At 35.4% G+C, this 19,587-nt stretch overlaps 2 protein-coding genes across 8 annotated transcripts; one reads left to right on the top strand and one right to left on the bottom strand.

The window, feature by feature from the left end:
• Positions 1–1,593: 1,593 nt before the first annotated feature.
• LOC7454598 (uncharacterized) lies at positions 1,594–10,161 on the bottom strand. Of its 4 annotated transcripts, XM_024581910.2 has the most exons (11): positions 9,959–10,161; positions 9,447–9,858; positions 8,706–8,843; positions 8,465–8,547; positions 7,278–7,759; positions 5,635–5,789; positions 4,451–4,536; positions 3,881–4,014; positions 3,001–3,306; positions 2,450–2,638; positions 1,594–2,076 (listed from the first exon to the last, which is right to left on the bottom strand). In XM_024581910.2, the coding sequence occupies exons 2-10, from the start codon at positions 9,849–9,851 to the stop codon at positions 2,451–2,453; spliced, it is 1,977 nt and encodes a 658-aa protein (XP_024437678.2). In that variant the 5' UTR covers positions 9,852–9,858; positions 9,959–10,161; the 3' UTR covers positions 1,594–2,076; position 2,450. The 4 variants fall into 4 exon arrangements, with proteins under 4 accessions (XP_024437678.2, XP_024437677.2, XP_024437676.2 ...); XM_024581909.2 differs by lacking the exon at positions 1,594–2,076 and having other exon boundaries at positions 2,164–2,638; positions 9,447–9,861; XM_024581908.2 differs by lacking the exon at positions 1,594–2,076 and having other exon boundaries at positions 2,164–2,638; positions 9,959–10,160.
• A 2,350-nt stretch (positions 10,162–12,511) lies between these two features.
• Positions 12,512–19,171, top strand: LOC7454597 (uncharacterized). 4 transcript variants are annotated; one of them, XM_052446101.1, is made up of 16 exons: positions 12,512–12,573; positions 12,768–12,813; positions 12,974–13,014; positions 13,132–13,227; positions 13,346–13,412; positions 13,505–13,615; positions 13,930–14,125; positions 14,625–14,710; positions 15,308–15,503; positions 15,925–16,036; positions 16,606–16,733; positions 16,892–17,098; positions 17,244–17,353; positions 17,741–17,870; positions 18,074–18,223; positions 18,708–19,171. In XM_052446101.1, exons 4-16 carry the CDS (start codon positions 13,137–13,139, stop codon positions 18,927–18,929), a joined length of 1,806 nt encoding a protein of 601 aa, XP_052302061.1. In that variant the 5' UTR covers positions 12,512–12,573; positions 12,768–12,813; positions 12,974–13,014; positions 13,132–13,136; the 3' UTR covers positions 18,930–19,171. The 4 variants fall into 4 exon arrangements, with proteins under 4 accessions (XP_052302061.1, XP_052302060.1, XP_024438640.2 ...); XM_052446100.1 differs by lacking the exon at positions 12,512–12,573 and having other exon boundaries at positions 12,725–12,813; positions 12,974–13,227; positions 13,378–13,412; XM_024582872.2 differs by lacking the exons at positions 12,512–12,573; positions 12,768–12,813; positions 12,974–13,014; positions 13,132–13,227; positions 13,346–13,412 and having other exon boundaries at positions 13,925–14,125.
• Positions 19,172–19,587: the final 416 nt, after the last annotated feature.

Genomic DNA, 19,587 nt, shown 5'->3' with positions numbered 1-19,587 from the left:
AGATATATTCTCCATTCATCTTGGCCTTCGCAGAGCTGCAGGTGAAAGAAAGATATGGATGTATTCTTGTTCCTATTGATATTAATCTACAACTCATATAGATTTAATCACCATTTTGCAGGATGGAGAGACTTGGACAAACACTCATGTGGCAACTTTTTTCTGGGATGGATCCCTCGTGTTTTACCTGACAATGTTGCAATTACAAGTCTCCAGGTGTATATCTCTTTCCCTGGTAAAAGAGTTGGATTTCAATGGTTGAGCTAATTTTCTTGAATTCCACAGGAGCTGGATGATGGAACAGTTCTCCTTCGCTTGGCACACTTATATGAGGTTTCCACAGTTCCTTTCTTTTAAATTTTCATATAAAATCTACCTCTTCATTATACCAACCTCGATGCCTTGACTGAGCCTTGAAAAGTTTCACTGGTACTGATGAAACTTATTATTATGTGGATTTTGAGCAACAAGCCTCCTTGTTTCTATAGACTCATTCTCTAAATTCTCATTTCAAATGCAAGATTGGAGAGGACAAGGATCTATCTGTTATGGCAAGTGTGGAGCTGATAAAGGTATTAAAAGCTAAAAAGGTAAAAACAACTAGATGCATGGCGATATCAATCCATACTTACAAGCAATTAGTTGTGTTATCAATGTTCTATTCAACTTCCAGATGAAAAAGATTAACAGAAACAAGCTTATCCGCCAATCAAGAAAGAGCTGAAACTGAAAAGAAGAGGCTGGTCTGGGAAGCAGAGGGCTCTTCTACACAAGAGCCTAAGGTTGTTAGAGGAGGACCAATCGATCTTTCTACTTTGGTTGTTGAACTTGCTCCAATGGAAATTCGTACCTTCATTATCGACTTTGACAGTAAATGGTCAACCACTTAGAGGAAAGGAAGACGATCACCATCAGTTTGTAGCAAATTTCAAGAACTTATCCATTGTCTATTATGTGGGCAAGAATCTTTCAAGTGGATTGAACTAAAGTTCACTGTTGTTAAATCATAACTCATGCCATTTTGTTGGCTCTAAGCACTTGTAATTGATGGCTCAAGAGCAAGCAGGCCAAGTCTATTCTTCACTTAAGCCTGATAGTTCAATAAAATTTAATTTCTTCATATTTCCCATAGTTATTGAGTTGATCATGTTTATTGATTGAATTTCTTGGCATCACTGTTTTTAAACTTGAACCAGTTAACGTTCATGACTAGGAAAAATCTAGTTTGATTATTTATAAAAAAAATCAAAATTCCCAGTTATTACATTAACACATGTGGTTGGGCGCGGACACGCCCAGCCCAACTTGAGGGTGGGCATGGACGCCTACATGCTCACCTTGTGGTTTGGCATGGACGCGTCCAGACCCACCTTGGGTGTGGGCGTGGACGAGTCCATGCCCTTTGGGCGAGGGCGAGTCAACGCCCACCTTGGAGTTGGGTGAGGGCGCGTCCAGGGTTAGGGGAGGACACGCCCATGCCTACGCCCACCTTGGGGTTAAGCGTGGACGCGTCCAAGCCCAACTTGGATGTGTGCGTGGACGCGCCCAGACTTTTAATTATAATAAAAATAAAAATAATTACTACACAAATAATAATATTTTTAATATTAATACTTTTAATCATAGTAAAAATAAAAATAATACTATTTGTAATATTAATACTCTTAATCATAATAAAAATAATTATAACACAAATAATACTATTTGTAATATTAATACTATTTGGGGTCTACCCCACGCAGTGGAGTCGCCCAAGCGCCAGGTGGCGCTCGGGTCTGCCCCACGCAAGTGCAGGGTCGCCCATGCATCATGTGGCGCTCGATCTGCCCCGCGTAAGGGTCGGGCAGCCTAAGCGCCAGATGTTCTTGCGTGGGCAGTGCCAGCACCAGGTGCTTGCTCCCCATAGCCTGCAGCCTCACCAAAACTTGTGCTGATCATTTTCTCCTCAACCAACCCTTCAATGTCAAATGCACCCCAGCGAAAAAGACAACCTCATCCCTCCCATGCTGCCCTTGCAACTCTTTATGTCATGGGCTGGGCTGCCATTACACTACCCCAATCCACAGTGTTTTGTGTCTATGTAAACAGTAACAGGGGCACTGAGCCCTTTTAGTATATTTTGTAATGTAATGTAATTGTAATATATTGCTGCTAAGAAGAATATTGCTGCTAAGAAGAAACCATTTCATTTCACTGTGAATTAAATTGAAATATAACATTTCCACATCCAAATTGGTATTTACATTGTTACAAGAGCTTTTATTGAACCCATTACTTAGTGGAGGAAAAAATAATGACGCGTCTGTATGCAGAAATATTTAAGAATTCATGCAATGAAATGTTGACAAATATTCACCACCTGGGAAAAAAATTGCAATTTCTATAGAACAAAAATGAAAACAAAATATTATTTTAATTTTTTTTTCCTTGGTTGATGGGAAATACATACATTAGTTATTCCCTCTTTGGAGCTGTGAATAGAGTCCGAGGGAATTCTGCATGTGCTGTCGCAAAAACATTGACAAGTCCCTGTTATTTTCCTTTTGTATGCAAGTATAAGCCTTGGCAACATACCCGAAGTCCTGTCCATACATGTGGGACGCACATGCTGCCTTGTAAGTTAGGAGCTGCCAATCACCTGTTGCAAAAAAACCATAAAGGCGTCATGTAGATTTAGTTTTAGGTCGCGGCCTTACAAAGACAGCTTGACAAAACCCTATTCAATCATGTTAACTAGATAGACCAACATTCTATTATTGTCATATTCTATCATGCTCCAGTAATTTCAAAATATAATGAGTGCATTAATTGGCATGTGGATCATAGTCTCACAGATATGATTAGAGAGGTCGGAAAAATAAATCTCGCTGGGAAACATGTCCCTTGCTCACAGGTCGGTTGTGGAACCAGTATAAGGAGTTCAAAGATATGCAATTTAAGGATAGAGTGATCAAGATCACTTAATATATGTGTCAGCTTATAGAGACGAAAGATAGGTACCGGCATCAATTTCTGATGCAAGGATGCTCTTGCTGAAATGACGAGTTGACCACCATCTGCAGCGAGACCTCCAAAGTCCTACTGACTTCCCCTGGGTAAACATTTTAGGGATTCCATTATAACAAACAGAATAGGATTGCCTTTTTTCACCTTCATTTCCATGCTGACAAACTGACATCTCATCCTCTTCACTCAGAGAGACTTTAAAAAAGCACAAAGCAAACTCTCTCCAAGTATCATATTCCACAAAGACAGCATCTAAATGCAAGGCTATCATTTCCAACAGGGATTGAGGGCTATAATCCCCTGCAATATATCAAAAGAAAGCAATTAGAGAAGGGAAAACAGGCTAACCAGATCGTTTTATACATTGAGAACATTTACCCGAAACACACACCACATGCCAATAAGCACATACTGAGAACTCAGAAACCCATGGTGTTGGTAGGTGATCATGATGGCAGTAATTGTGGTAGCAACTAGAAGAAAAAAAAATCTGAATTTTCCTTTTCCATACCCACATCTCACGTGGTGATAAAAGTGCACTAAAGTTAACTTTCATTCCCCTGTCAATCATACTAACCAAACAATGGTTTTAAATCACAGTTGCAAAAAAGAAGGCAAGTGAAGGATACCGCAAGCGAGAAAAACTGTTCCAGCCACATTGTACATTAGCAACTGTGAACAAATTTAAGAAGATGGATACAAATTTAAAAAGATGGATCTTTGAGATACAAAAGCGCAAAAGTTTCCAATACTGCAAAAGGTAAATAAACAATACCCTGCAGCTGGTTATTCAGGAACAAGTTCATGTCCAGAAAACTAGAAAACCTTGCCTGATGCATACAGTGGTAACTTAGTTATTTAGAACGAAGAGTACCTTTCTGATGCAGGCTGATAAGCCTTGCCAATGACTGGCTGCATTTAGGATCACTCTTTAAGGTGTCCTCATAACAAGTTGCAAGAACGACACTGTTATTAGGATCAACGTGCTCCAAAATATTAGCCTTCATTCTGCACAAAGTACATATTTTATTTCATCATGAACAAGATTAGGAGAACATGATTGAGTAAAGGATACAGCTCAAAGACAAGTGTAGCTGCATGAAAATTTAGATACACGCTAACTGGTATTAGACCCTCTTTTAATGGACTTCTATTTCCTTAAATATGTGCATGCGTGTGTGTGTGTGTGTGTGTGTGCGCATATGTGTGCATCACTACAACCAGCTATTGGAAACACCAACCAACACTGGTAATAAAAGACAAAACCAAAGAGAAACAGGAAGTAGCACAACAACAAAAATGTATCCTCCTTGTCAAAGGTTACAGATGTTCTTCTGCCAAGTCAATCAGATGCATATAATTACTTTCTTGGATAAGTAACACATTATCTACACCAAAGGCTTCATTGCCGATAGAAGCAGTTTAAAACTCAGCAAAGCAGTACCTCTTAGGAAGTGCTCCGCTTGAATTGGCACAGAACTTCTCAATTTCATCAAGGGCCTCTTTGTCTTTGCATCCAATCAGCAATAACTGGCAAAAGCAAATTTGTATTGTTTAGGTATCAAGATTCAAACAGTAATGATATTCACCAATGATATTTGAATCAATAAATTCTACATACACACTAATGACTGCAATTATTTGAAAAAAAATATGAAATCCTCACTACTTTGTCATGAGGATAACATGATCAAGTCAGCGATGATCAGCGACAGACAAAATCATCTTACACATTACCAAAACCGCACAACACAAACATGTTAAGAATATAAGGAATTTCATAACATTGGAGGAGCTCAAGAATGAAACATCTGTTGGCCAAATCTTCTATATCACATGGTCAACCTGCCTCGATCTAAAAAAGAGTGTTTCAATAATTAGATCAAGGACAGGTTTGTTCTGCATAACAGTAGAGCCCCATATTGTAATGTCTCACATGCTGGTGCCTTGGATAAACTGTTGAAAAGATATAATCTCCAGCACTCTTAAACATAACAATGTTGTGCCAACTTCATCACGAGGAAGGACAAGGCAGGTGGTTCATAGATTGTATTGTAAATTTCATAAAACATGGAGACATGCTAGAATGATGTACATGCCGCGGGCCTCCAGAGCCTCACCTCTTGGAAAAGGGGAAGCATTGAAGTGAAGAAATACAAGCAAACGCATACAGTTATTTGTCTTGTGTATTGTAAATTCCATATCCTCACTCTGGTCTCCAGGACTAAAGGTTGCGTCAAATTGAAAAGGTACACCAGCTTAGTTCTGGCCTCTAGGGAGGCAATATACTATTTTGTGGTTCCCTGTCAACAATCAACTACAGTATAGGTATCCTGTATGCTACTCCCAAGGTTGTAAAAACATTATCTGTCACTAGTCTACGTAATGGTGCAAAATGGGAAAATATTACACAGGCAGTCTTAAACTCACATACTTTCCCCAAGGGAAAAAGCTACTGTGATCAAACTATTTCTCTTAGAAACAACACCATAGAATAACTGAATGCGGCAAGTACATTTCCTTAATGGCAAGAGTGAATGCTGTGTCCTATACAGAAAAGTTTAAATTCTTGCAATAATATTTTAACAATGTTTACAAGATGTAAGTCATCATTTATGTTCCCTTTACCTGTACCAAAGGAAGCAAGGCTGCTGGTACTGGAGGAGTGGAGTGTACAGCTTCTTGCAAATACTTCACTGCATTCCTATATTCCTCATCACGAACTATCTGATCCAAGTCCCAATTCCCAGTTCGCAATGGTAACAGCCATGAACCTGAGTTCTCTTTGGCAAGACAAATAAAACATTTAGTATGCATATTTAGGCATGTGCTTGCATGTGTCAAATTTTTCCATGTACTGAAAAATAACGATAATCATCATAACAGAATCATGTCATAATCTTTAGCTCCTACCAGTGAAATTTAAGCATTTCAACAAGGGGGATCTAATACTGTAACGATGCAACAACTAATGAACTTCACATAACAGAAGTACATGGTTTTGAATCCTTTATTGAATGTTTTGGGATCAAGATTTCAGAATCACATCCCTACTGGCTGTAACATAACTACACTAGCAACTGAGAATTTCAACAGATAAAGTTGCTTAGATTATGTTTTATCTTTCATAGCTTAACAATTTTATAGATGTAAAATTATTTGCATCTTAAAAAAAATCAGAAATAATTTGCAACTACCACTTCCAACTAGCTACACTGCCGGCACAGACAGCATCATCATGAATTAAAATTATCCTGTGGCTTTGGAAATGGTAAGGAGGTTTTCTCCAGGTTTACAATTGATTTATCTATTGAAACAAACATAGCAGAAAACAATTGTGTGCCCTCTTTTCTACCTCTCTACCTTGCAATTTGACTTTGTCAGCAACTAGCAGTGTAGACACTATTTCAGAATTCAATCAGTAATCATCCCCCTTGATATTCACTAAAAAAAAACACGCTAGTCTTCATCAGCTTATTAGCAATTCACCAGCAAGAAGATGCTATGACTATTAAAAGACACTATAATTAATGAAATTATATCCATAAAGAATTCCTTTGTGCCATCATTAGAATTTAAAAGCATGTCATATTAATTGATGACTAGTTCAATTTTTATTGAGAATGACAACTTTTGGCATTTAAAATGTGTACTAGCAATCGAGTTAATTACTAGAACTACATCTAAATATAGATAATTTCATGTTGGTGCATGAGCAAGGATGATTTTTCATGGAGTAACCCAAAAGCAATTACGTTCTATAGATAGTTAAATTCAGGAAATTGATTTTTCCCCAACTTCTCTATACCTTCTTATTTGGGCCTCATTTACGTATCCATCAAAGCATACATAACATGCATGCATGATTCTCTACATAATGCAAAGGCCCCTCCCAGAATAAGTAAAAATATAAATGTACTTCAGTTGCCACAGCAGCCTGGGATATGCAGCATAAACTTATCATTAAATGTGATTCTAGGGTGTTCCTTGATGGAGTGAAAGATATAGTATTGCTACGCCACTTGGGTAGGAAGAATTATGGGACCTCATGGAGGTGTGTTGTTATCGCAACTAGGCAGAATAACATTTCTGGGTTTGATTTGATCTTCAGCACAGGCCTTTGAAGGAGCTTCCTTTCTCACTAAATTGTCCTAAATGTTTCCATTCTGATTTTTTTTCTGTTCCTTTTTTTCCTTTTTCAATGAGGCTGTCCTATCAGTGCATTAGAAAAAGCAACAAGAATAAACAAAAAAATGGGATCTGGAACTCACCAAAGGCAGTCGGATTAGGGACAAGGTGCATGTGACCACCATTATTATCAAAGGAGGCATCACTTTCAGCAGAGTTCACATAAAAGCCTTGTGGTTGAAAGTCTTTTTGGAGATTTTCTTTGTGCAGTTTACCAACCTCCACAGGTAACGCTTCTCTGTTAAAGCTACCATCAACCTCCACAGATATTTCTTTATCTTTCATGACAGAAGTCTCTGAATCACAATGAAAGGAAGCGCCACTTTCTTCATTACAAATTGCATTGTGCCGCTCTGAGTCCCCAACTTCATGGCTGAATCTCATAGCTGACATCTCTAGTTGTGAAGGAGTGGCTGGCATGTCTGAATGCGTAGGGGAATGAATTTGGAAAGTATCCTTCCACTGCATTTCTTCCGGGAGACTAGAATACCACAACTGACTAGATATCAAGCCCAGGATCATATTAAAAAATGGATGATTCTCGTATCCACGCTCTTCCATCAAGCTGGGAAAACAAAAGAATGATGCAGGTTAAATGATCAGAAAGCTTTTGGAAATTACATATAACCTGAATCTCAAATTCTTGATCTATAACTTAATATTATCACATCTATATAAGAAGAGTGTTAATGAAGAGCATCCAGGGTGTACAATTTACTATACAAAAAAACAGAAACATGTTTGAAGAATTTAGGAATCTACAAAATCTAAAACAAACTGAATAAAATATTGTTTCATGTATCAGAAGTGAAGAGTTTTAATCCAACTATCGTGAAGGAGAGAAGTTTTTACTTCTTATGACAGTTTTCCTGTTAGATGGACAGTGTAAAACTTACTTATCGTATCACTTGGGCAAAATAAGACGTTAATAATCTTTTAGATGGAGGTGTAATTCTAAATATGCAACATTGATAAAAAAAAAAAGTGAAAATCAATCTATAATGACAAATCTTGGTTGCACTACCTCGAACAGTAAAAACATAAGAACATGAAACCCACAAGTAGATCAAAGGGCATCATGGGTTTTTTTCCTTTCTATGTTAAGTAGTATTTGTGCCTAATGCTAGTTGCTGACGTGGGCACATAATTTCTTATTTTAAAGCAATGAAACAACACAACATGTAGCATTGAAATATCATTATAGTCATATAGCATTACGCTGCAAGTCCCATTATCTAGTCAGCTATTAAGTATGAAAAAGTGATAATACATTTTGACATTGTGACGTTCAGCTTCAATATCTCCTTGCATAACACGGGAAAGGATGAACTGCAAACGAACAACAAAGCTATCCTGCTCAACAATCAAAGTCTTTGATCAGCACAAAACAACTTTAGTGCACACAAAAATCTGAAAAAAGAAAGGGCTTAAAGTGGTGTACTCCAGCTATATCATGGGCGCTGAACAAATAATGCTTATGTAAGAATAGAAAGAGAACTTTTCAACTAGACCTCTTTCATTTGCTCATCCTTGTTTCTTGTATTTGATAAGTTGGTTCCAATCCTTGCCATCCAAGTATCATAAATGCTAGAAATTGCTGACAAACTGACATCATCACCTTCTATATGCTTAAGAAGATCCAGCGAAACCTAAACATGCTACCATGTATGTTAAAAGGTTGTATTATAAATGCCCTAGATATCATTGAAATTTTTCATACATACATTACAAGCAATATGATATAAAGAATGCTTTACAATCTCAACAGATCAGAATGATCAAGATATGCACCCAATCCTAAGCAATGGATAAAAAGTTCAGCTGATTGCTGCCACGTTGCAGCTGAAGCTAAATTGAGGATGCAACACAATGGTTCCAAAGAAGAAAAAAAACGACATCTTGTCATTCATTGGTCTTAAGTCTCTGTGTAACCCACTAAATGGTCTTTGATCTCCTGTAGATTCTATGATCAAAAACTCAGTCTCTCACGTTGCCAATAGCCAGTTCATAAAACATATTGTTTCATCACCAAGCAAAATAGAATATGATAAAACAGTTGTTTTGACAATTTCTCCATTTCTCTTCGAAGCACAAATAATAAATGATAGAAAAAAACTTCAAGTTGCATCATTGCAGATGCCCCAAATGTGAACATCTGAAATTTCAAATAATATCAATTTATGGCAACACACTTAGCGCAGCAGTAAAGAAAAAAATACAGGGCAAGGTTGTGGTGGGCATCAGAAACATACGGTATACTTGAAGCGATTCAAGATAGGAGATTTATCTTTGCATGTGGCTCTCAAAAACACACTTAGCACCCCAGCAGCTTCTGTCCAATTGTGTTGTCTGACTAATTTTTGCAAAAGATGGAACAATCTCATACGATTTTCATGTCGAATAAAGTTGGAACCAAGTCCGAGAAGGTAGGATGGCTTGGTTAAAGACAGCATAACTCTAGTATAAGATTTTTCCAGTTTCGTGATATGACAATCATTAGCAACCATTGTACTACAATGAGTTCTCCTTTTGCGTTTTTTCGATTTTTTAGCATCAACTTCAAGTGCTAACTTCACGGGTGGGCTCTCCAATGCTTTGCTACCACTGGCTTCGTCCCCCATTGGGAGATTTTCCGCCGTCTCAACATGCAAACACATCCTCGCCCTCCTCAAAAACAAAAACAAAAAAATTAATTCATGGGAGATTGGTAGAATAATAATAATTCAAGTAACATTGATTAAAATCAGAAAAGGAACGTCTTTACCTGTTGCAAAACTCTGATCAAATTAAATATTTAAGAAACTGAGAGTAATAAGGAGAGATTACAAGAATTAGGGTTTTGAGATTCGATGGATACGTATTAAAATTACAACAAAAACTAGAACGCATCAGCCTTTACTGTAGCGAAAAACATTATGCACTCTCATAATTCGGATTGCAGCAGTGTATTTTTATAATTTTTACTTTTATCCTTGAACTGTTTTTTATACAATTTGACCTTTTTAATCTCAAATTAGCCCCCATTACATATTATTTTTTTTACGATGAAGAATTGTTTTGAAAGCTAAGGGACTGAAGTAAGACTCTTGGGTAACATGGGGTGAGTTGAAAGTTTTATTGAAATATTTATTTTAATTCTTTAATTTTTTAGATATTAAGGGAGCAGTCTCTTTAATTTAAAGACAGTATATTTTGATACTTAACTTCTTCTTTATCTCAGTCCTTTTCTGTTGGAAGGAGAGTGAGGAAGTCATCGAATTCTGATCTAGAGAGAGAAAATAGTTGTTGAGGAAGATTCTAACCACCAAAACAGTTGATTTTTATATTAAAATGTTTCATATGAAGGGGTGTTATGTTTAGATGTTTTTTTTTTTACCTTTAAAACACCTAAAACAATATATCTAAGCTCGGAAAAAAAAATTATTTCAAGTGGATTTCGAGTTTTGGGGCGGTTTGTTGGCTTTTTTACAGCCATAAATTGGTTTAACAAGGTCTTTAAAGTGTTTTCTAGGTGTATTAGATCAAAAATTAGTTGAAAATGGGATTTTGGATGAAAAAACAAAGGACTCGTTTTTCCAGCCACCACAATGGCCGGATTTTGAGTTTCCCGTGTAATGCATCATTTTTTTTAAACTATTTGAGACGAACGACGCATCGTTTGCCCTGTTAAACATTATTAAAAAAATAAAGGCTCACGCTTAGGTTTGGCGTTGCAACCTGTGCTTTATTGGGCCAAGCACTAGGCCTGCCTTTTTTATTATTTTTAAAATTTTATTTGTTAAAAAAATAATACATTATTTGTGTATATTTGTTCAAATAAATTTTTAGTTTATGTTTTAATTAGATTGTGATTATTTTTAAATAAGAGGTAGGTATGATTCATCTATGGTTTTTTTTCTTAATTTAATATAGATTAAATTATTATTTTTTGAATGTTGACTTTTTTATAAGATTTTTCATATGTCTAAAGTTTTGGCAACTATTAATAAATAAAGAGTAACAAATACTTGTCAACCCCTTATTACTGCAAATACTTAAATAACTTAGTTAAGTGTTTAAAAAAATATTTTATATATTTATTTATGTGTCTGGACTTGATATATAAAATGAGTATGATATATATCTCAAATACTCGTCTTGCAAAAGTAATTTTTTCCTCCAAGAAAAAAGCAATCTAGAAGCACCTAAAACCTTTAAACTTTCTGGAACAAACATTGACCAAATAGTTTCCTCCACCAAATTCTGCATATATATATATATATATATATATATATATATATATATATATATATATATATATAACAATACAAGGATGCACATAACATATAAAATTTATTGAACAATAATTATAAAAAAAAACAATGTAAGGCTACACATATGAAAAATCTTATAAAAAATAAATATTAAAAAAAATTAGTCTATATAAAATTAAGAAAAAATCACAGATGAATCATACCTACCTCTCTAAAAATTAAACACACCTAATATCATTTAAAAATAATCACAATCTAATTAAAACATAAACAAAAAAATTATTTGAAAAAATATACACAAATAATGCATTAAGCAAAAAAATAAAGATCAGGATATCTAACATCACAACACGAGTAATTTACTTAATTATGTTTAATGAATTTCTCTATAAAAATAAATTTGTAATAGAAAAACACATGAAAATTATAATAAAAACCCGTATACATATAAAATTTATTGAATAATAATTATAAAAAAACAATGCAAGGGTGCACATAAAATATAAAATTTATTGAAAAATAATAATAAAAGACTTCCATACTCCTTTTGTTAATCATGTTATTTTTTATTTTGAATTGCTCAAACTTTGTTTATATTAAATTATATCCTTTTACATTTTACAATTTAATTCTTATATGAAATGTAATTAAATAAGTTTTTTACATGTTATTTAATTATTGTTTGTATGTATCTCAATTTCATGAATGATGGTTTCATAATTACATATTTTATCGAAGGCTTTGGAATCTCACATGGAGAGCTTGAGATCAAACTTGGGCATTCTTGTTGATAAATTAAAATAAAAAATAAAGAGCTCATTGTTGAGAATGGAGGTTGATTGGTTTGTTTTTTATTTATTAATATGGATATTCGGGTTAACTTGTGTGTTCTTCGACTAATCTTATTAGTTTTGAAATTAATGACCATGTAAGTCTCTAATAATCATAAAATTTATAAGACTCGAACTAAAAATTTTTAGAAAACAAATTTATGACTTACCAGTTGAGCTACACTGTTCAATTATATTTTGATGTAAGTAATTTTTTTTTATAAAGAGTTTATTAAAATCAAACCCCTTTTGCGTTTCATCACTCATTTTTTCAACTCTCCAATGCTTTGCTACCACTGGCATCGTCTCCCATTGGGAGATCTTCCACCGTCTCTACGTGTAAACGCATCCTCACCGTCCTTACAAAAAATTAATTCATGGAAGATCAGTATATTGATTCAAATAACATGATTAAAAACAGAAAAGGAACGACTTTACCTGCTACATAACGCTAGTTAGGTTTGGGACAGAAATCAGAGAAATGAAATATAAGGCACTGGTAATGCAGCGTGGGGTGAGTTAGCTTGGGAAAAGGGGTAACTGATTTTTCTTAGTCCTTCATCTCTTAATAAAAGCTCCTTTTCAGTCTCATTATTTTCTTGTTTTATTTCTTTTCGTTTTCGTTTTGGTCCTTGAATTTTTCTTATCCTTTTGTTTATTCTTGCTTTTTGCTTTTTTTTCCTGCTTAAAAAACAGTGCGCACGCTAAAAACCAGGCGGGGCCGCAACCACCACCACGTAAAACCCCCTTCCATCACCCTACCAGCACTCCCTTTTTATTTAAATTCAATCTCTAATATCCAGATCCAATTACTTTTTTATTTCCTCGATTATTGTTCTTTTGTTTGTTTGAAGGAATCATGGTGAAAGAAAACGAGGTTGCCGCAATGGAAATCGAGGGTCCAAAACCGAACAATTCTGATCAGATCAATCCGAGATACTCAATCAATGGTTGTCATTATTATCGAATGAATTTGCAATCTCATTTTTTATTTATTTCAGTTTAAACAAAAAATAACTGAATACTTAAATTGAGTGAAATTATTAATTTTATTATTTTGATAATTAGTCTTGCAATTACTGAAATCTGCGCAAATGCAGCATGGATTGAGGCACGGGGATTATGCGCGTTATCGGTATGTGACTTTAGTTTATTGGATTTTGTTGGTTGTTAGTTAAGGAATTTTGATTTGAACGTGTAAATGGTTGGATTTTGTTGGAAGTGTAGGAGGTATTGTACTGCGCGGTTAAGGAGGTTATACAAATCATTGAAGTTTACTCATGGTCGCGGTAAATATACGCGTAGAGCTATGAATGAATCAACTGTTACTGAAGTGAGGTATGCCTTGTTGATTACAGCTTTTGTTTAGTGCACCTTTTGTTTTAGAATTTGTATAATTTTGTTTTTGGTTGATTTTCTTGTTGTTTCTTGTTTCTCCATATGCTTGTGATGTTTGTTCATACCAGTCAGCTTTGTTATTATTTTTTATAGCTGTGTATTTTCATGAGTTGAAATCCGTTAGGTCGTTTTGCTTTAGAAGTAAGAACTGGATATTTTGAAACAAATATGATATCCATGACAGATTAAATCTATGAAGATTATAATGTTTCACTGTCTATGAAGATTAATGTTTCTTGTTTGAAGAAGAATAGGTATCTGCATCTGGTTCTTTATACAGCGGAGAGAGCATGGAGCCATGCCATGGAAAAACGACAGCTTCTAGATGGCCCAAATGCTAAGCAACGTATTTATTTGATTGGGAGACTGAGGAAGGCAGTGAAATGGGCTGATTTATTCTCAAGATTATGCGCTGCCAAGGGAGATTCCAGAACATCTTTAGAAGCGGAGGTGTGTCCATGTTTTTAGTTCTCTCAAGTCATATTGCTTTGGTATCTCCTTATGATTATTCAAAGAAAAGTTTGTGCAAATTGTGTCTAGTATAATGATTGCATCAGCAAGAATTTCTGTGGATAATTCCTGCACATAGAATAGGATGAACTTCCCCATCAAGATTTTTTTTTAGTGGTGGTGAGCATGACCGCAGCAATTGCTCTCCAGTTCTGTCTTAAGAACATCTTTTTTAGAGAGAATGCAAAAGCATGCACGTAATCACAAGTGCAAAACTGGAGTCTATATGTATGTTCTGTCATCTATCATATTTTTTACCTTTCAATGTTTTGATCTTTTTTTTTATCACTTAACAGCACCAAGTTGTTTTGGATTCTGTGTTTTGCTAATAGCTGCTCAATATGTACTGCATGTTGAGGAGCATTCCTATAGTTTAGTTCACGTTGAGATAGCTCATTCATTCTCAATTAACAATGCTTTTTTTATGTCCATTTTATAGGCCTACGCATCATGCATGAATGGGCTTTTGTTGTTTGAACAAGATCGGAATTGGGACACTGCATTGAAGAATTTCATCAGTGCCAGGTTACTCTTGTCTCTATTATATTTGATCATTACCGCTACTGCTTCTACTTTGGAACAGTGTTTCTCTTTGTCAACAAGCTTTTTGAAAAAAGGGGCCATTTGCCTGCCCATGTACTTCCTGAGCTGTTACTTGAAGGGATGTGGTTTTGTGTATGGTGGCTATTTTCCAAAGAAACAATTCTATGTACTTGAGTTTATTAGCCTGAGAATTTTACTCTCTCCATTATGCCATGTCCTTACTCTTTGCTTTCATCTATCCCATAGTGATTATCCACTTCAAATAGTTAACATTAAGTTTACATCAGTTTGCTAAATTGTCCATCATACTTTTTTTTTATATCAAAGTAAAGCAACAGGGTTAATATTTGAAACATCACTATTAAATTTGTAATTGTTGATGCAATAATTACACTGTCCCCTTAAAACATTGACGCTCTCAAAGAAGGCCAACATTTTGATTTCGAGTATCACTTTCTCAGACCAAAATCCTCTCATAAAATAATTCCAAGTATAAAAAGATTTATTTAGTACTTGATAAATAAGTTTTTGGCCTGTATTACTGAATATTGTGTTTGACTAGCTTGATATGTTGTGTAGAGCTGTATATGAGGAACTTGGGAAATATGGAGACTTAGAGAATCAAGTTTTGTGCCGTGAGCGTGTTGAGGAGCTGGAACCTAGTGTTAGATACTGCCGACACAAAATCGGCGAGTCAAATCTGAAAACTTCTGAACTCTTGCAAATTGGTGAGATGGAAGGTCCTGCCCTAGACCTTTTCAAAGCAAAATTGGAGGTGAGTATGGTCTTTTATCAGAATTTGTGCATGACCTGCTTCTTTTCGTGTCTCCTACTTTCAGTATCTTCAGTAATTGCCTGTTTTTATTCTGTTGCCTTATCATTTGAAAAATTAAATTCTGGCAATAACAGTGTCATAGTTGATGAAGCTTTCTTTCTGATTATAAAAATGATTTTGCGCACTTGAAGCAGTGTAAGCAGAATGTTCATGTTAGACCAGTTCCACTCTAGCCTTTTTTATACATGCGAGTGATTCTCTCTGCATTGAATTCTGTCTAGGGCATCATGTTAGCCACTGGTTATTGAATTTGTAAACTCATCTTTTGTCTATTCTGTACTTTGATTTGAGGAATATATTATGGTTGTTTATGTTGTCATTTTCATTCTTGCATTTAAGAATATTCTGCCTTGTTTTGTAGGCTGCAATGGCTGAAGCGAGATCTCAACAGGCTGCATCACTGACAGAGTTTCGCTGGCTTGGTCACAGATTTCCAATTTCGAATGCAAAAACTCGGGTTTCCATTTTAAAAGGTTGGCATTTGATTTCTTTGAGTGAAGATTTAGGTGGGAATATTATTATGGAGTACTATACTTGTAGGTGTGTAATCACCTGCTGGGTTTGCTTATTTAGTAAACATCCATGCCTGGTATGAAATCTTCTCGTTCAGCAGTTCTTGAACAATTACATGGATGGTCATTATGCTATTTCTCCAGATTCTTTTTTATGAATCTCCTCTCCAAATTTCATGGACTGATTCTTGATAAATTCTGTTCATGTGCATCTTTAAATGGAAAAGTATGATTCAATGCAGGTGATGGCAATATATGCGAAATGGTTTTTTCTCTGCGGGTGAGATGCATTGTTTTACTTTTGACGATTATAATTTTTCTAAACTTCATTGAGAAATCGGTATCTATGTTTCCATAATTAGATTTCATCAATTCCCTTACTGAAAATGATTCTCTTTGTTCTTCATGTTGCATATTTAGTGATATTTATTAGGAGGCTGACATAATTTGTTGGCCATTTCCCCCCTCAATTTATCTTTATGCTTCTAACAGAGCCTGAAACTATTTTTCTTTTATGGTGATCATTTCAGCACAAGAATTGGAGAAGGATTTGCATGGTCCTGCAGCAGATTCACTCCCAGTTGAGAAAAAATTAGCAGTCTTTGACAAAATTTATACTGCATATCAAGAGGCTAGGAGCTTCATTCGCAGTGACTTGGTATGGAAGTTCAACCAAATTATGTTAATTATTTCCTTCTTTTTTCCTGCTTTTACTATCATAACTTTTTTTTTCTTATAAATATTTTCATATCCTTAGTTGTGTTGATTATTTTTTGTTCTAATCCTTCGTACTTGATTTTTCTTACACTTTTTTAGGCCAGTGCTGGTAATGCCGACAGTGTCAAAGATGACTTAAATGGGCTTGATAAAGCTGTTGGTGCTGTACTAGGACAGCGGACCATTGAGCGTAACCAGTTGTTGGTTAGCATTGCCAAGAGTAAACTTGCTAGGCACCGAGATGACAAAAATGAGAAAGTTACCAAGCCAGAAGAGCTTGTTCGCTTGTATGATCTTTTATTACAGGTCAGCATTATTTCCTTATGTATGTGTTACCTGCATGTATTTTCTTTTTAGAGGATTGATTTCAACCACTGCTAAGTACAACACATGCCACTACCTCAGTTAAATAGCTGGCTTTTTATGCTTATGTCAATGTTATGTTTGACAGAATACAGGTGATCTTTCTGATTTAGTTAGTTCTGGAAGAGACCGAAAACCTGAAGAAGTTGCATTTTCTGAAGACTGTGTTCTTCGTAGTATGGCTTTCCGAGCACAAAGGTTGGAATCTGAAATTTATACGAATTATTAGATTGGTTTTTTTTTTTTTTTTTGTGCTGCTTCGATTACAGTTTTTCCAATTGATGGTTCTTGATTGATTGAATGTTTGGATGATACCTTTTATATTTGGGGTTGTTATAAGCATTGTTCAAGAAATCAGTTGATGACTAGATAGTACATCCTTCATGCTCATCAACTTTTAACATCCTTTGCCCTTCCTGTGATCTTTCTTCTGTTCTTTGCCTAAGCATACCCTTTGCAATGCACATCAACACTTACATTTCTGCTTATGGAGATTAAACATTAGAAGCTGGATCTTTAAAAACCAACCAATCTGTTCTTTTATATTTAGGATTTTTAATCTTATAACTCTGAAAATATTCGCAGGTGCTTCTACTTGGCAAAATCATACAGCTCAGCTGGAAAACGAACAGAAGCATTTGCATTATACTGCCATGCTCGATCCCTTGCTGAGAATGCCCTAAAGAAATTCCAAACCATGATGGACACTGATGAGGTGATGTAGCCTGGAGAAAGGAGATTAAAACTTTAGGCAATAACTTTTATTTCATTAGTTGAGGTCAATTGGCGATTTGTTTTAGCTACTTTGCTCTATGGAACATTTTCTTGATGCACTCTTGGTGTGATTTTGATTCATGACCTCCAAGTATATGACATGCTAAATATTTTACGTGGACTGTTAATGATTTCGTATAACAGGCAATGACCAAAGAGTTGAAAACACTATACAACGAGTGCAGAGCTAACAGTTGCATAGAGCATGCAACTGGGATTATGGAGGATGAGAAGGCTCCGGAGAATCTCTCAAAGAAAATTTCTACAATATCACTCAGCGGAGTGGACAAGAAGGTAACCATCTGGACTTTGTGATTCCCTTTTGTTTCTCTCAGAATAGGCAGGATGATTATTCTCAATCATTGTGTACCAAAAGAGAGTAAACTGGCAAACAGGATGGGTGATATAATTGTATTTCAATATGTCATTTCTTGCGTCTTACGTTGATTTACCATACATTAGCCAAGTAAAGCACTGGACAAAGATGCTAATAGTTCGTTTTGGTTTCTATAGCTAGAGTCTCTGATATAATATTTGCAAATACTTCTATAAGCTATCCTAACCAACTATATTGTTAAAGTTTTCTGGAGATCTATTATATTGTGATTAGTTTGTGAGTTCTAATTTGGATTTCAACTTATTAGCCTTTTTAACTTCTTTTCCTTTCGTTCTTCTAGTTGTATGCAATTAATATGCAATGTTTGTCCATCCTATGAATAATGTAAGACAGTTGCTTTAGCTCCTGATCTTGGTTGACCTGCTGATTTGAATGCGTCAGGCGGAGAAATTCCTCGTTGAGAAACTAGATGTCTACGAGTCTGCTGTTGGTGAACCAAACGTCAAAAGTGTTCCTCGCATTGGAGTCTTCCCTCCAGCTTTCCAATCAATACCTCGAAATCCTATTGTTCTAGACCTTGCCTATAACTGCATTGATTTCCCATCTCTAGAAAACAGGATGAAGAAGGACAAGAAGGGCTTCATAAGTAGGCTCTGGCGATGAGTTCTGTAGATGAGGCATTTGATTACACACCTTCCCCCACCAGAAGAGAATGGGGGCTAGAGAGAATTCCTTTTCAAGGCGCTGGATGTGTTCACTTTGTAGTCAGAGCTGATGAATTTTAACTGTATTTAGTCTATTGACCGGTTGATAATTCTTTTTGAATTTTGGGATTGATAAAAATTTTGTGCTAATTTATTTACAAACTTCAATAAAGTAGCTAAACAGGGTGGTTGTGCCTCTTATATTTTGCCTTGTCTGAAATGAAATTCCAAATTTCACGTTCATCCTATCATTTTGTTAGATCCTACCTGACAGTTTTTGATCCAATTTCATGGGATATCCCTTTGGTCATCATCGTTTTCTGAGAAAATCATAAGAACTTAGTTTGAGGAGCTCATTTTCCTTCATTTCTGTTTCAGCCTTTAGGCCAAACAGAAAATAAGGTCTTAAAATTTAGATGCTTTCTGTTCCCTCAAAATTTTGTATGTGTATATAATCATCACATTTCTCCTGCTAGCTTGCGACTATGTGATTTATATAATAATAAATGGAGTAGTGCAAAAAAAAAAACAATCCCAACTCCCAAGAATGTACGGTCTGTTGATTAACGATCCTAGGATCACACAGTTCCGAACCTTGGCTTGGCCCGGTTTGTTGG

Source organism: Populus trichocarpa, chromosome 12 (genome assembly GCF_000002775.5).
Source record: "Populus trichocarpa isolate Nisqually-1 chromosome 12, P.trichocarpa_v4.1, whole genome shotgun sequence".
Lineage (NCBI taxonomy): Eukaryota > Viridiplantae > Streptophyta > Magnoliopsida > Malpighiales > Salicaceae > Populus > Populus trichocarpa.
Note: the sequence above shows the minus strand (reverse complement) of the source record. Positions and strands in the feature narration are given on the sequence as shown.

Bases quoted from the DNA above. Each gene is read 5' to 3' on its own strand.
- LOC7454597 (XM_052446101.1), top strand. From the start codon at position 13,137: ATGGTGAAAGAAAACGAGGTTGCCGCAATGGAAATCGAGGGTCCAAAA. The intron at 16,037-16,605 runs GTTGGCATTTGA...TGATCATTTCAG, and splicing joins TCGGGTTTCCATTTTAAAAG to CACAAGAATTGGAGAAGGAT. The intron at 17,099-17,243 runs GTCAGCATTATT...TATGTTTGACAG, and splicing joins TGTATGATCTTTTATTACAG to AATACAGGTGATCTTTCTGA.
- LOC7454598 (XM_024581910.2), bottom strand. From the start codon at position 9,851: ATGTGTTTGCATGTTGAGACGGCGGAAAATCTCCCAATGGGGGACGAA. The intron at 4,015-4,450 runs GTACTGCTTTGC...TACTTTGTGCAG, and splicing joins AGCGGAGCACTTCCTAAGAG to AATGAAGGCTAATATTTTGG. The intron at 3,307-3,880 runs GTACTCTTCGTT...GATATATTGCAG, and splicing joins TATCAGCCTGCATCAGAAAG to GGGATTATAGCCCTCAATCC.